General features: G+C 53.5%; 1 protein-coding gene and 1 long non-coding RNA gene across 11 annotated transcripts in view; both read right to left on the reverse strand.

Annotated features, from left to right (window-relative positions):
* Positions 1 to 670: 670 nt before the first annotated feature.
* LOC126081193 (uncharacterized) lies at positions 671 to 3358 on the reverse strand. 7 transcript variants are annotated; one of them, XR_007518305.1, is made up of 4 exons: positions 3231 to 3358; positions 2757 to 2957; positions 1866 to 2028; positions 671 to 773 (listed from the first exon to the last, which is right to left on the reverse strand). It is a non-coding gene; the product is annotated as an uncharacterized LOC126081193 (long non-coding RNA). The 7 variants fall into 7 exon arrangements; XR_007518309.1 differs by lacking the exons at positions 1866 to 2028; positions 3231 to 3358 and adding exons at positions 1138 to 1209; positions 1665 to 1755 and having other exon boundaries at positions 2757 to 3063; XR_007518306.1 differs by lacking the exon at positions 3231 to 3358 and adding an exon at positions 1138 to 1209 and having other exon boundaries at positions 1938 to 2028; positions 2757 to 3063.
* A 981-nt stretch (positions 3359 to 4339) lies between these two features.
* TSPAN32 (tetraspanin 32) overlaps positions 4340 to 13957 on the reverse strand; it is a 29422-nt gene continuing 19804 nt past the window's right edge. For 2 of the 4 annotated variants that reach the window (XM_049892847.1, XM_049892846.1), the window contains 2 exons: positions 13842 to 13928; positions 11237 to 12749 (listed from right to left, as the gene is read on the reverse strand). In XM_049892847.1, the coding sequence (XP_049748804.1) occupies positions 12273 to 12749; positions 13842 to 13928 (564 nt within the window). In that variant the 3' untranslated portion in view covers positions 11237 to 12272. Of the gene's footprint in view, positions 9966 to 10912; positions 11005 to 11232; positions 12750 to 12997; positions 13929 to 13957 lie in introns of those variants that run through there. The other 2 variants (XM_049892848.1, XR_007518303.1) reach the window with 2 other exon arrangements.

The raw sequence follows: 13957 nt of genomic DNA on the forward strand, positions 1-13957 counted from the left end.
ATGAGGGAAGACAAGTCCTGTGTGAGGATCATCTACAAGCTAAGGACAAAGGAACACCCAGGAGGGCCGACAAGGAGGGAACTGACCCAGCCGAGACCCTGATTTGGACTTTCAGCCTTAGACCAGTGAGGACAACCATTTCTGTTTCCTAAGCCACCCCCTCGTGGGGCTTCTGCTGCAGCAGCTCTAGGGCACCGAGGCAGCCTCCATCAGCTCCCTGCTCCCAGAGGCACCTCTCACCATGGCAGCTGGCTTCCAGCAGAGTGAGCCCAGGGCAGCGGGAGAGGACGAGAAGGTGGGAGCCAGGGTCTTTTCGTAGCCAGTCGTGGAAGTGGCACCACTCGCTCTCGCCTCATGCTGTTCGTTAGGAGGCGCCTCCCCTCCTCCCCAGTCCAGTCCACCATTAGGAGGAGGGGGCTGCACTGGGCATGAATACCAGGAGGCAGGGTCCAGGATACTGGTCTGGACAGTCGCCACCCCAATCAGAAACTCACCGTTCGCAATAACTAGTGGACTCATTGATTCTACGGAAATCGCCCACACAATAAAGCCTGGAGGAGCGTGTGTGGGGTCTGGGTATCATCCTAACACCCGCAGATGACAAAGTCATTGATTCCACGAGGATCGTCCACACAGTAAGGCCTGGAGGAGCGTGTGTGGGACCTGGGTACCATCCTAACACCCGCAGATGACAAAATCATTGATTCCACGAGGATCGTCCACACAGTAAGGCCTGGAGGAGCGTGTGTGGGACCTGGGTACCATCCTAACACCTGCAGATGACAAAGTCATTGATTCCACGAGGATCGTCCACACAGTAAGGCCTGGAGGAGCGTGTGTGGGACCTGGGTACCATCCTAACACCCGCAGATGACAAAATCATTGATTCCACGAGGATCGTCCACACAGTAAGGCCTGGAGGAGCGTGTATGGGACCTGGGTACCATCCTAACACCCGCAGATGACAAAATCATTGATTCCACGAGCATCGTCCACACAGTAAGGCCTGGAGAAGCGTGTGTGGGACCTGGGTATCATCCTAACACCTGCAGATGACGGAGTCATTGATTCCACGAGCATCGTCCACACAGTAAGGCCTGGAGGAGCGTGTGTGGGACCTGGGTATCATCCTAACACCTGCAGATGACAAAGTCATTGATTCCACGAGCATCGTCCACACAGTAAGGCCTGGAGGAGCGTGTGTGGGACCTGGGTACCATCCTAACACCCGCAGATGACAAAATCATTGATTCCACGAGGATCGTCCACACAGTAAGGCCTGGAGGAGCGTGTATGGGACCTGGGTACCATCCTAACACCCGCAGATGACAAAATCATTGATTCCACGAGGATCGTCCACACAGTAAGGCCTGGAGGAGCGTGTATGGGACCTGGGTACCATCCTAACACCTGCAGATGACAAAATCATTGATTCCACGAGCATCGTCCACACAGTAAGGCCTGGAGGAGCATGTGTGGGACCTGGGTATCATCCTAACACCCTCAGATGATGGAGTCATTGATTCCATGAGGATCGTCCACACAGTAAGGCCTGGAGGAGCGTGTGTGGGACCTGGTTATCATCCTAACACCCGCAGATGACAAAGTCATTGATTCCACGAGGATCGTCCACACAGTAAGGCCTGGAGGAGCGTGTGTGGGACCTGGGTATCATCCTAACACCTGCAGATGACAAAGTCATTGATTCCACGAGCATCGTCCACACAGTAAGGCCTGGAGGAGCGTGTGTGGGACCTGGGTATCATCCTAACACCCTCAGATGATGGAGTCATTGATTCCATGAGGATCGTCCACACAGTAAGGCCTGGAGGAGCGTGTGTGGGACCTGGTTATCATCCTAACACCCGCAGATGACAAAGTCATTGATTCCACGAGGATCGTCCACACAGTAAGGCCTGGAGGAGCGTGTGTGGGACCTGGGTATCATCCTAACACCTGCAGATGACAAAGTCATTGATTCCACGAGCATCGTCCACACAGTAAGGCCTGGAGGAGCGTGTGTGGGACCTGGGTACCATCCTAACACCCGCAGATGACAAAATCATTGATTCCACGAGGATCGTCCACACAGTAAGGCCTGGAGGAGCGTGTATGGGACCTGGGTACCATCCTAACACCCGCAGATGACAAAATCATTGATTCCACGAGGATCGTCCACACAGTAAGGCCTGGAGGAGCGTGTATGGGACCTGGGTACCATCCTAACACCTGCAGATGACAAAATCATTGATTCCACGAGCATCGTCCACACAGTAAGGCCTGGAGGAGCATGTGTGGGACCTGGGTATCATCCTAACACCCTCAGATGATGGAGTCATTGATTCCATGAGGATCGTCCACACAGTAAGGCCTGGAGGAGCGTGTGTGGGACCTGGTTATCATCCTAACACCCGCAGATGACAAAGTCATTGATTCCACGAGGATCGTCCACACAGTAAGGCCTGGAGGAGCGTGTGTGGGACCTGGGTATCATCCTAACACCCGCAGATGACAAAGTCATTGATTCCACGAGGATCGTCCACACAGTAAGGCCTGGAGGAGCATGTGTGGGACCTGGGTATCATCCTAACACCCGCAGATGACGGAGTCATTGATTCCATGAGGATCGTCCACACAGTAAGGCCTGGAGGAGCGTGTGTGGGACCTGGGTATCATCCTAACACCCGCAGATGATGGAGTCATTGATTCCACGAGGATCGTCCACACAGTAAGGCCTGGAGGAGCGTGTATGGGACCTGGGTACCATCCTAACACCTGCAGATGACAAAGTCATTGATTCCACGAGCATCGTCCACACAGTAAGGCCTGGAGGAGCGTGTGTGGGACCTGGGTATCATCCTAACACCTGCAGATGACAAAGTCATTGATTCCACGAGCATCGTCCACACAGTAAGGCCTGGAGGAGCGTGTGTGGGACCTGGGTACCATCCTAACACCTGCAGATGACAAAGTCATTGATTCCACGAGCATCGTCCACACAGTAAGGCCTGGAGGAGCGTGTGTGGGACCTGGGTACCATCCTAACACCCGCAGATGACAAAATCATTGATTCCACGAGGATCGTCCACACAGTAAGGCCTGGAGGAGCATGTGTGGGACCTGGGTATCATCCTAACACCCGCAGATGACGGAGTCATTGATTCCACGAGGATCGTCCACACAGTAAGGCCTGGAGGAGCATGTGTGGGACCTGGGTATCATCCTAACACCCGCAGATGACAAAGTCATTGATTCCACGAGGATCGTCCACACAGTAAGGCCTGGAGGAGCATGTGTGGGACCTGGGTATCATCCTAACACCCGCAGATGACGGAGTCATTGATTCCATGAGGATCGTCCACACAGTAAGGCCTGGAGGAGCGTGTGTGGGACCTGGGTATCATCCTAACACCCGCAGATGACGGAGTCATTGATTCCATGAGGATCGTCCACACAGTAAGGCCTGGAGGAGCGTGTGTGGGACCTGGGTATCATCCTAACACCTGCAGATGCCAGACTAGCCGCAGAGAAAAGATGCAGCTTTACAAGGGCAATAGCTGGCTGTCACCCAGTGATCAAACTTAGCCTCACTGAGAGGGCGACCAGCCCCTCAGGTGGGGCTATAGATGCACAGAGTGTCCCCATATCACCGAAGAAAGATTCTTGCCTAGGACGGCTGAGCTCCCATCTCATTAGCCGATAGCTCTGACCCCCAGTTACAGGAAGAGCAAGGGAGAGAGGAGCTTATAAAATGGTGGCCAAGGAGACAGGAACACGCAGAGCCTGGGGTCTTTGGACAGCTGACCCAGACTCCGGAGGAAGCTAGGGCGTCGGGGGAGAGTGCTGAGGGTGTGGGGACGGGGCTGTTCTAGATTATAAAGACCGGAGAGTCATACCCAGAGCATGGTGCTTGACTGAATCTTGGTTTGAGCAAACTAGCAAAAGCCATATTGGGAATGTGGGGGAAATTGTTTTTTATGCTCTTAGGGGGTCATTGTTCATTTAGCTAGACTGGTAATGGTATTGTGGTTTTATAGAATATCCTTTCCTTTTGGAGATGAATGCTGAACTGTTACTCTGTATGTGGTTGAAGTGTCATGAAGTCTATAATTTACTTTAAACATTTTTATATCAATGGATAGGAGAAACACAGAAAGAGAGAGAGGGGAGAGAGAGCAAACACAAGCCAGGCAAAATGCTAACAATTTAATTACAATTTGAATCGAGGTGGTAGGTATATGCATTTTTATTGCATTATTTTTCTACTTTTTTGTGTTAACATTTTCATTAGAAGTTAAAAAAAAAAAAATTAAGAACATTTGTTTACCAAAAGTCACTGTAAAGAAAGTGGAAGTCAAACCACAAATTAGGAGACATTATTTGCCGTAAATCTAAGCAACACGTGATTCCTGTCTACAGATACATAGAACTCCCTCATAAATCAGTAAGAAAAAAGCATAAGATTCAATATAACAATGGGTAAAAAAAAACAAGACAGAAAAGGAAACAGAACTGGTCAGTAAACACAGGAAATTCCAGTGAATAAAAAGAAAATGCAAATTCAAAGCATACTTTGACACCATTTTTCACCTGCCAGATTGACAAACTTTAAAAATATGTGGGTGTTTATGGAGCAACCAGATACCTGTGCACTGCTGGTGGGACTGAACACTGGGACCCTGTTGTGGATTGAATTGTGTCCCCCCAAAAATATGTGTCAACATGGCTAGGCCATGATTCCCAGCATTGTGTGGTTGTCCTCCATTTTGTGATCTGATGTAATTATCCTCCATTTTGTGATCGGATGTAATTGTCCTCCATTTTGTGATCTGATGTAATTATCCTCCATTTTGTGATCTGATGTAATTATCCTCCATTCTGTAATGCACTGTAAACCCTAGCCTCTGTGCCTGTGGTTATGGTCCCATTTGGGAGTCAGCTGTCCATTATGTTAATGAGGCAGGATTAGGTCATGTTTAATGAGGATTAGGGTGGGATTCAGCACCCTTACTCAGGTCCCAGCCCTGATCCAATGTAAGGGGAACTTCCCTGGGGTGTGGCCTGCATCACTTTTTATCTTACAAGAGATAAAACAGAAGCAGCAGAGAGAGAGGGACCTCCTACCACCCAGAAAGAAGGGCCAGGAGCAGAGTTCATCGTTTAGACCCAGGATCCCTGAGGGGGGTACCCTGGAGAAGATTGATGACAAGGACCTTCCCCCAGAGCTGACAGATAGAAAGCCTTCCCCTGGAGCTGGCACCCTGTATTCGGGATTCTAGCCTATAGACTGGGAGAGATTAAACTTGTGTTTGTTGAAGCCATCCACCTGTGGTATTTCTGTTATAGCAGCACTAGGTGATAAGACAGACCCTCTCCTGGAGACACCCCTGCAATACCCAGTCAGAGGCCTGTGCACATGTCCAGTGACTCAGCAAGCCCTCTTCTGGGTGGATATCCTGAGGCAGAGTTTTTCAACCTGCAAGTTGTGCCCCTTGGCTCTTGTTGTTAGTTGCCTTCAAGCTATCTCCCGCTTTGGGGGACCTAACCTACGACAACGAAACAGTGCCCCGTGCTGCACCGTTTTGGTTGGAGTCCATTGTTGTGCCTATCACTTTGTCATCCTGTGGCCGCTTTGTGTTGCTGTGAGGCGGGAAGCTATGCCACCAGTATTTCAAATACCAGCAGGGCCAGCCGCGGTGCACAGGCTTCAGCAGAGCTTCTAGACTAAGACTAGGAAGAGAGGCCTGGTGATCTGCTTCTGAAAATTAGCACCCCTTAACAGGGGACTTGAAGTCAGGGGGTGACACCAACTGCAGCCGTAGTTTCAGATACTCATGGGAGCAGTCCGTACAGGCTTTGACCAGTGAATAAGTTGTTTTTTCTTTTCCTCTTAAATCTATCCCGATCTGCAGAGAACCACAGAGGCTGTTTGCCTTCACCCAGGAGGGCCAGTAGTATTGTCTCACTTCCAGATGACAGGAACGCTCTGGCACTCAGCCATCCTTTAGCCACAGAGACCTTAACCATTTCCCCGCCCACAGGACTTTGTGCTGGTGGGACCAGAGAAAGGACGGAGTTGTGGCTTTGTTAAATACCATGCATGGCAAAGCATGGGAAGGAAGCTCTGTGGGGTCGTGTTTTCTCCGTTAAGTTTCTCTCTGGGGTACGATGGACTGAGCGTGCCACCTCCGGGGCAAAGCACAAGTTGCTGCACCCTGGATTATCTACTACTCAGAGAGAGGCGGAATCCCTGGGTGGTGCAAACAGTGAGCATGCTCGGCTGCTAACTGAAAGGTTGGAGGTTCACGTCCACCCAGAGGTGCCTTGGAAGAAAGGCCTGGCAATCTACCTCCAGAAAATAAGCCAGAGAAAAGTCCGCGGAGCGGAGTTCTGCTCTGACGCACATGGGGTCACTGTGAGTGGCAACTAGTAAAAAAGAGGTGCGACACCTTTGGGAGGAAACAGACCACATTCGAGTGTGTAGCTGTATGTAAGAGGCCAAGCAGGTTACCCACTTTGAGCAGGACGCAGAGCAAGAGAAGTTGCCCCAGGTGGCCCAGACTTCCCGGTAGCAGGTCGTGCCACTCGGCTGCTGTGCCTAGGGACTTGAGGGTTCCAGTGGCATCTTGGCTGATGGGAGAATCACAGTGCTGTGAGTCGTGGCACGTAGCTGCGCCCTCTTTGGCAGGGGATTCTTCTCCCTTTGGGACACAGTGTTTGGCTTCTCCCTGCCTGTGTGCACCAGGTGTGACCAAAACTGCTTGTCATGGACTGGGTGTCATCTGGGCCCCGGGACCGTGAAGCTGGGTCGGCCCAGGAGTACTCTGTCCTCAAGTGAAGTGGTAATAACTAGACTCTCACAAGGTCCTTGTGACCGTGTGTCAAAGAACACTGAACGGACCATGGACTTCCAGAAGAACGAACACATCTGTCTTGGAAGAAGTACAACCTGAACGCCCTTTAGAAGTGAGGATGGCGAGACTCTGTCTCACATACTTTGGACGTGTTGTCAGGAGGGACCAGCCCCTGGAGAAGGACATCATGCTTGGTAAAGAAGAAGGTCAGCAAGAAAGAGGAAGACCCTCAACAAGGTGGATTCATACAGTAGCTACAATGATGGGCTCAAGCATAGCGACGATTGTGAGAATGGCGCGGGACCAGGCTGTGTTTCGTTCTGCTGTGCACGGGGTTGCTCTGAGTCAGAGCAGACTCAGGGGTACCTAATCGACAACAACCCTGTGGCAGGCAAGCACCCTCCTCCCCGTCACCAGAACTTGCCCAGTGGAACCCTTAGCAAAGCAGACGTGGAGGTAGGCATGGAGGCTGCACATGGGCCCGCCCACGAAGTCTTCCCCTTGTGGAGGCCCACCCAGACACTACGACGGTGGGATGCCCGGTCTGCCAGCAGCAGTGGCCATTCTGAGCCATAATGTGGCATCTCACTCCACGGAGACCAGCCTGCCACCTATGGAAGTTAAAAGGGCTCTGACATTCCTGTCCTGCTGTCAGTTACATGGGGGTGCTGGCCTAGGCTGGGTCAATCTGGTGTTCCACCCAGAAGTCTGGATTTTGAAGAAATGATACTATCTTAGTCACCTAGCACTGCTGTAACAGAAATATCACAAGTGGACAACTTTAGCAAACAGGAATTTATTCTCCCACAGTCTAGGAGGCTAGAGGTCCAAATTCAGGGTGTCAGCTCCAGGGGAAGGCTTTCTCTCCCTGTTAGCTCTAGGGGAAGGTCCTTGTCGCCAATCTTCCCCTGGTCTAGGAGGTTCTCAGCACAGGGACTCCGGGTCCAAACGATATACTCTGCTCCCAGCATTGCTTTCTTGATGGTATGAGGTTCCTCTCCTCTCTGCTCGCTTCTTTCTTTAATATCTCAAGAGATTGACTCAACATACAACCTAATGCTGTAGATTGAGTCCTGCCTCGTTGACATAACTGCCTGTAATCCGACCTCATTAACATCATGCTGTTGCCCTCGAGTTAATTCTGACTCACTGTGACACTATAGGATAAAGAAGAGCTGCCCCATAGGGTTTACAAGGAGCTGCTGGTGAGTTTGAACTGCCAGCCTTGTGATTAGCAGCTTGAGCTCTTAACCACTGCACCACCAGGGCTCCCATTAACTTAACAGAGGTAGGATTTACAACACAGAGGATGATCGCATCAGATTACAGAACGGAGGACAACCACACAATACTGGGAATCATGGCCTAGCCAAGTTGACACAAATTTTGGGGGGACACAGTTCAATCCGTAACAGGTACAAACACCCAGGGACAGTTAGAGCTAGTTCATCTCAGTGGTGGTTTGAATGTCTGTGGTGGGCAGGTTTTCTAAAACGGATGCCTCAAAATATCCCACCTTAATCCCTGGACCTGTGAATGTGACAAGGTATCCCTCCCATGGTTATGTTATGCCACCTGGCACAGTTAACCTTAAGGTGGGGAGATTATCGGGGTGGGGGTGATATAATCATGTGAGTCCTTAAAAGCAGAGAGCTTTCTCTGCCAGTGGCAGAGTGAAGAGTGGAGGGATTGGAATTGTGAGGTGTACCGGACACGATGCAGGTTTGACGGTGGAGGAGGACCTGTGAGAAGGAATGTGAGCCGTCTTCTGGAGCAAAGAACGGCCCCAGCTGACAGCCGGCGGGGAAGCAGGACGTTGTTCCTACAACCACAGGTGTTAAAGATTGAATTATGTCCCCACGATATAAGTGTCAGAATCCTAACCCCCATACCTGCGGATGTGATCCCATTTGGGAATAGGGTTTTCTTTGTTGTGTTACTGACGCCATCTCAGTGTAGGGTGGGTCCTAAACCCAGTCACTGCTGAGTGACACAGTGAAAACTGTGAGAGCTGGAACTCGAAGGACTGCCTTGTTTTTCTGGGTCCTGCACACTTTCTGCCTTTGACAGGGTACACTCTTACCACTTTTCTACTGCTGGTTTTAGTGGAAAATATTTCCGTTTTCCTTCTCTGACAAGTTTCCGTCTTATACAGGTTCCGTCTTTTGCAGGTTTTGCTATAAGGAGCAGCAGAGACAAGCTAGCAGACACAGGAGGAAGACATCAGAAGACAGGAGGCCGAAGCACCTACAAGCCAGGACCTCCAAGGAATGTTGCAGGCTACAGAAGCTGAAAGAGACAGAAAAGGACCACCCCCTAGAGCCACTTGCTGAATGTGGACGTCTATCTTCCCAAACTGTGAGAAAACAAGTGTGTATGCTAGCTACTGGAGACAACAAGGAGCTGAGTTCCACCAGCCAGTGACCTAATGCGCCCGGATGGGGATTCGTCCAAAGAGAGAGCCTCCAGAGAAAGCCCAGTGTGGCCAACCCTTTGATTTAGGACTTTTGAGACCCCCTGCGGAAAACCCAGTCACACCTGACTTCTGTTAGCTGTGATGGACTACCAAATGGGTGTTGTTTCCAGCTTCTCAGTCTGTGGGTTCATTTGCCACCCAGCAAAGAAAATGAGCAAAGGGGGTGTCCTGGAGAAGTGGTCTTGGAGACAGCTTCTCAGCTATTTTCCAGCAGTTTGACTTGTGCTGTTACCTAAAGACTGGCTTGTGTTCTTCCTCATCGTCCCAGCCGGTTCCCGTGGAGTCTGTGAAATGACCCCCTATTTCTCCATTTGTCTGAAAGGGAGGCTGTTCACGTGGTCGGGGCTTTTCCCTTCCCCACCCCACCACAGTTGTGGAGGAAAGCGGCTCAAAAGCTTCGCCTTAAGGGTCACTTAAGGGCTGATGGCCCGGAGCACCTTTCAGTCCGTAGGCAGACAGGTGGCAAGACAGGCCTTGAGGCAGACACTCAGTTGTGTTGGCACCACCTGAGGCCATCTGCACGTCCTCTGCAGCCCAGGTGATCATCAAAAGCCTGCATTTCAGGGGTGCTGGAGCGTGGGGCCGCCTGGGAGTATCTGGAGATGCTGGGCTCCCGGGGCCACCTGCCACGGGCTCTGAGAAGCAGAGGGGAACACATGGCTGGCACCCGGCAGGATGCCCACAGAGAGAAGGGCTCCATACCGCCAGAGGCAGAGTGACAGGGTGGATGGAGGACGTGGAAGGGCTGTCCCCAGGACCTTGGGGGTAGCAGGGGCCCTTGGCTGCTGGCTGGGGTCCTCCCAGGCTCCCTGTGTGTGAAAACCCCTGTTGTCCCCCAGGATCAGAGATCCTGGCCTGAGCTGCCATCTGGACCCCGAAACGCCTGTCTCTCCTAGTTGGTAGAGACATCAGGGATTGGGGCCAAGCAGAGATGGGTTCAGGGGCCCTGGTGGTTAGGCACTCGGCTGCTAACCAAAAGGTCGGCAGTTTGAACGCAGCACCTGCTGAGTGGGAGAAAAGGGGTGGCAGTCTTCTTCCATAAAGATTAAAAAAAAAAAAAAATTACTGCCGTTAAGTCGATTCCAACTCAGCGAACCCATAGGGTTTCCAAGGCCGTAACTCTTTACGGAAACAGGCTGCCACATCTTTCTCCCGAGGAGCCGCTGGTGGTTTCAAAGCACCAGCCTTTGGTTAAGCAGTTGGCTGCATTAACCACTGTCCCGCTAGGGCTCCTCAGTTACAGCCTTGGAACCCCTGTGGGGCAGTTCTACTCTGCCCTGTGGCACCTGCAGGAGTTGAGGTCAGCCGGACGGCAGCGGGTGGGAGGTAGGTTTGCGGGTAGGCCGCAGGTCGGAGGACGTGCGGGTCTTGTACTGCCTGGGTGTCCTGACCACTTCTCCCTCAGTGTGACCGCCCACCCGCAACATGCTTCCTCCAGGCCCTGGGGCCCACTCGGGGCGGCAGACATAAAGAAGGGGCATCTCTGGGTGGGAAGAGGCAGACAGTCTCCAGCAGGTGATGGCTTGAGAGCCACCCTGCCTCCTCCAGGGACCTCAGAGGGGTGGGGCGGGCTGGGACCTACCGTGGTGTCAGGGTGTATGTGCCTCGGTGGTCCAAGCTGCAGCCAGAGCGGATGGCCGCCCAGAGGAAGGAGCTGAGCAACATCGCATATACCTGGTGGGGGGTAAGGCCGTGGAGAGGCCCAGAGGGGACGTGAGCACCTGCACCAGGCCCGGGGGAGGGGCTCTCTGTCCCCCTGGGAGATTTCTGAACTCTACGTGGCTCAGAAGGAGCCCCCCACCAGGCCGCCTCCCCGGGGCCAGTGGCCCTCTCCTCCCTCTGTCCTTCTGGGATGTGGGGATGGACAGGTGGAGGGAGATGGAGGCAGGGGAGGGGGAGGGTACCGTGAAGGCAAGGACGAGGCCAGCCAGGGCGGTGACAATGCTCAGGTGTGTCCTCAAGAAGGTCCTGACGCCCTGCAGGCAGTCCTGGGAAGAGGGGTGCACATGGCAGCCTGACCAGCCCCTCCCTGCCCAGGGTGCGCCCAGCCAGGCTGAGTGCTGGGTGATGGGAAGACAGAGGGTGGGACAGTCCCGAGAAAACCACCCGGAGTTCAGGGAAAAGAGCATCGCAAACAGGTGCCTCGGACAGTGGGGTCACCAGGGTTGGTGTCACCCCCCATGGACCTCCTCCCGTACCAGACCACACAGAATCCTTAGTCATGTTTTTTGTACTAATGTTATTTGTAAATCGTAATTCCCCTATATCACTCCTTCTTTTCCTTTAATCACTAGCTCGTTCTCAAAAAGGTTATATTGATAGAGGTTCACGAATACTAATTACCACAATATTGTAGCTAAAACACCAGAAAATTTGACAAATTCAGCAACTGTAAAAACACTGGCATCGATGCAAACCACAGCCGGTACTTGTAGTGTGTGTGCAGACGAAACCACGTGATTCAAGGCATCATTGTGAATGAGCGATCCCATGGAGTAGGTTCCGACTCACAGCGACCCTACAGGCAGAGTAGAACTACCCGGTGGAGTTTCCAAGGAAAGCCCGGTGGACTCGAACTGCCACTATGCCACCAGGGTTTCCGGAGCTCATAAGAAGATTCAAAAAGTAAATTGGCACAGAGTTTTAGTTTTGTAGGTATATTGAAACATGTAAGTTGGGCTTAAGAAAAATGTTTTTGTTATTATAACTAACTACAGGGATATTTTTATAAAAAATAAATTTCTGCTGAAACATTGCACAAAAATTTTTATAGACGGTCATTTTGGTGTCACTTCATCTGACAGTGTCATCTGGTGAGGTCCACCCCTTCCGACTTCCCTAGGGACACCACTGGCCCCAGGCACATCTCCCAGCTCACCAGTCACCCCGGTGTCTGTCCGTGGTGGGCCACACGTCTGGCTCCTGGGCAGGGCGGGTCTAGCTCACTCTGGGTCCCAGTGCCCGCCCAGGGTCAGCACACAGTAGCCCTGGCAAGGAAGTGCCAGCCATGGAGACCACTGGTAGACGGGCCAGCCAGCCGGGGTCCTGGGGCCATGCCAGCGTCCTGGATCCCTGATGGCTTCCAGTGCCGCCGAGGACCCAGCATCCACACAGCTTATGTCTGACCCACCCACAGGGTGGTCTTTGGTTTTGGGGAGGACATGGACCTCTGGGAGGAGGATGGGAAGGGCTCCAGCCATGTGGCCCAGCTCTGAGGGCGCGGTGGGGAGGAGAGGAGGCTGGCCTGGTGCCTCTGTACCCCTCCATTTGTCCGTTTGTCTGTCCAGCAGGCTCAAGCCCTTGGGCTTCCCTGGAGGTGTGGGCTCCTGGCTCCTGGCGCACCAGGCACTCAGGTTTGTCCAAAGTGGAACGTGTGCTGGCTGCTTCTGAGGCCTTGGGCAGCACCTGGCTGGGCTGGCCTGGGGGTCCCGTGGGAAAACAAACCCTAATCAGCCCCCTCTCCCTCCTCTTGGGCGAATACCACACTTCCTCTTTGGAGGCAGGCCAGGGACAGATGGACGGAGGGATGCTGGGGCTGGACATACCTCCAGCTCAAGTCTACACCCTACCCCACTCCACTCACTCTAGGGCGGCCCAGCAACCACGCCACCTTCCTGTACCCCAACACCCCCCTTCCATCCCGGGGGTGCATAAAGCGGGCACTCACCCCCTGTGACTGGAGGAATCCCCTGCAGGGCACAGAGCAGGCTCCCTGGTTCTCAGCCCCTCCCAGCCCTGGCCCTCCCCGCCAGCGGCCTGGCCTGTGCTGGCTGAAGAGCTAGGCGCTGTGCTGGCTCCGGCCCCGGCCCAGCAAGCTGTGTCCGACCCTCCTGTCTGTTCTTGGAGGGACGCCAGGGGCCTCTTGCTGTGAGGCCAGGCGGTTTGTTTCCAGGACAGCAGGGGGATGGGAGGTGGCCCATGGCTGGCCAGGCAGTGGATGGGAGGCAGGGGCAGAGACAGGGAGGGGAGGGCCCAGCCCAGCAGTCTCAGGAAGAAGGTGTTTCCCTGCCTTGGACCACCCTCTGGCCTCCTTGCTCCCTGCTTGGAATGTCTTTCCAGGCCCTTCACAGCAGGACTCCAAGACCACAGCCCTCAGACACCTGCCCCCTCCCCCAGGCAGCACTGACTGCCCCTGCTGTACAGGATATGGGCACAGTCACGCTCTGTCTGTCTCCCTTCTGCTCCCCGTGCTTCTAGAGGCTTCTGAGGGTGGGGTCAGTGGCTTAACCGTGGCAGGGTCTCCATGCCTGGCCTCAGGAGCCTGAGCTGGGGTTGTGTGTGTGAGTGGGTGAAGGCAGAAGAGGTCCTGTCATCAGGCTCATCTTCCTGACGCAGCCCAGCCCCCACAGGCTTCACACAAAATAACTTCTCCCTCTGGGCCACACCGAAACCTTCCTGGGAGGCTGAGAGGGGAGGCATGTCCCTGGGGGCTGGGGTGGAGCCCCATGTACCCAGCTGCCCCCCTCCCATGTTGGCCTCTGGGCCTGGCCAGCGTGCCGTCTCCTCCTCACCTCTCTCTTGGCCAGCTCCCCGGGACACAGCCCCGCTTCGGCATCCCCCAGCAGGCTGAAAGGAGACTGCTTGCCACAGCACTGGAACTGCAAGACCAGATGGGCAGGATGTGGCT

Source organism: Elephas maximus, chromosome 7, assembly GCF_024166365.1.
Source record: "Elephas maximus indicus isolate mEleMax1 chromosome 7, mEleMax1 primary haplotype, whole genome shotgun sequence".
Lineage (NCBI taxonomy): Eukaryota > Metazoa > Chordata > Mammalia > Proboscidea > Elephantidae > Elephas > Elephas maximus.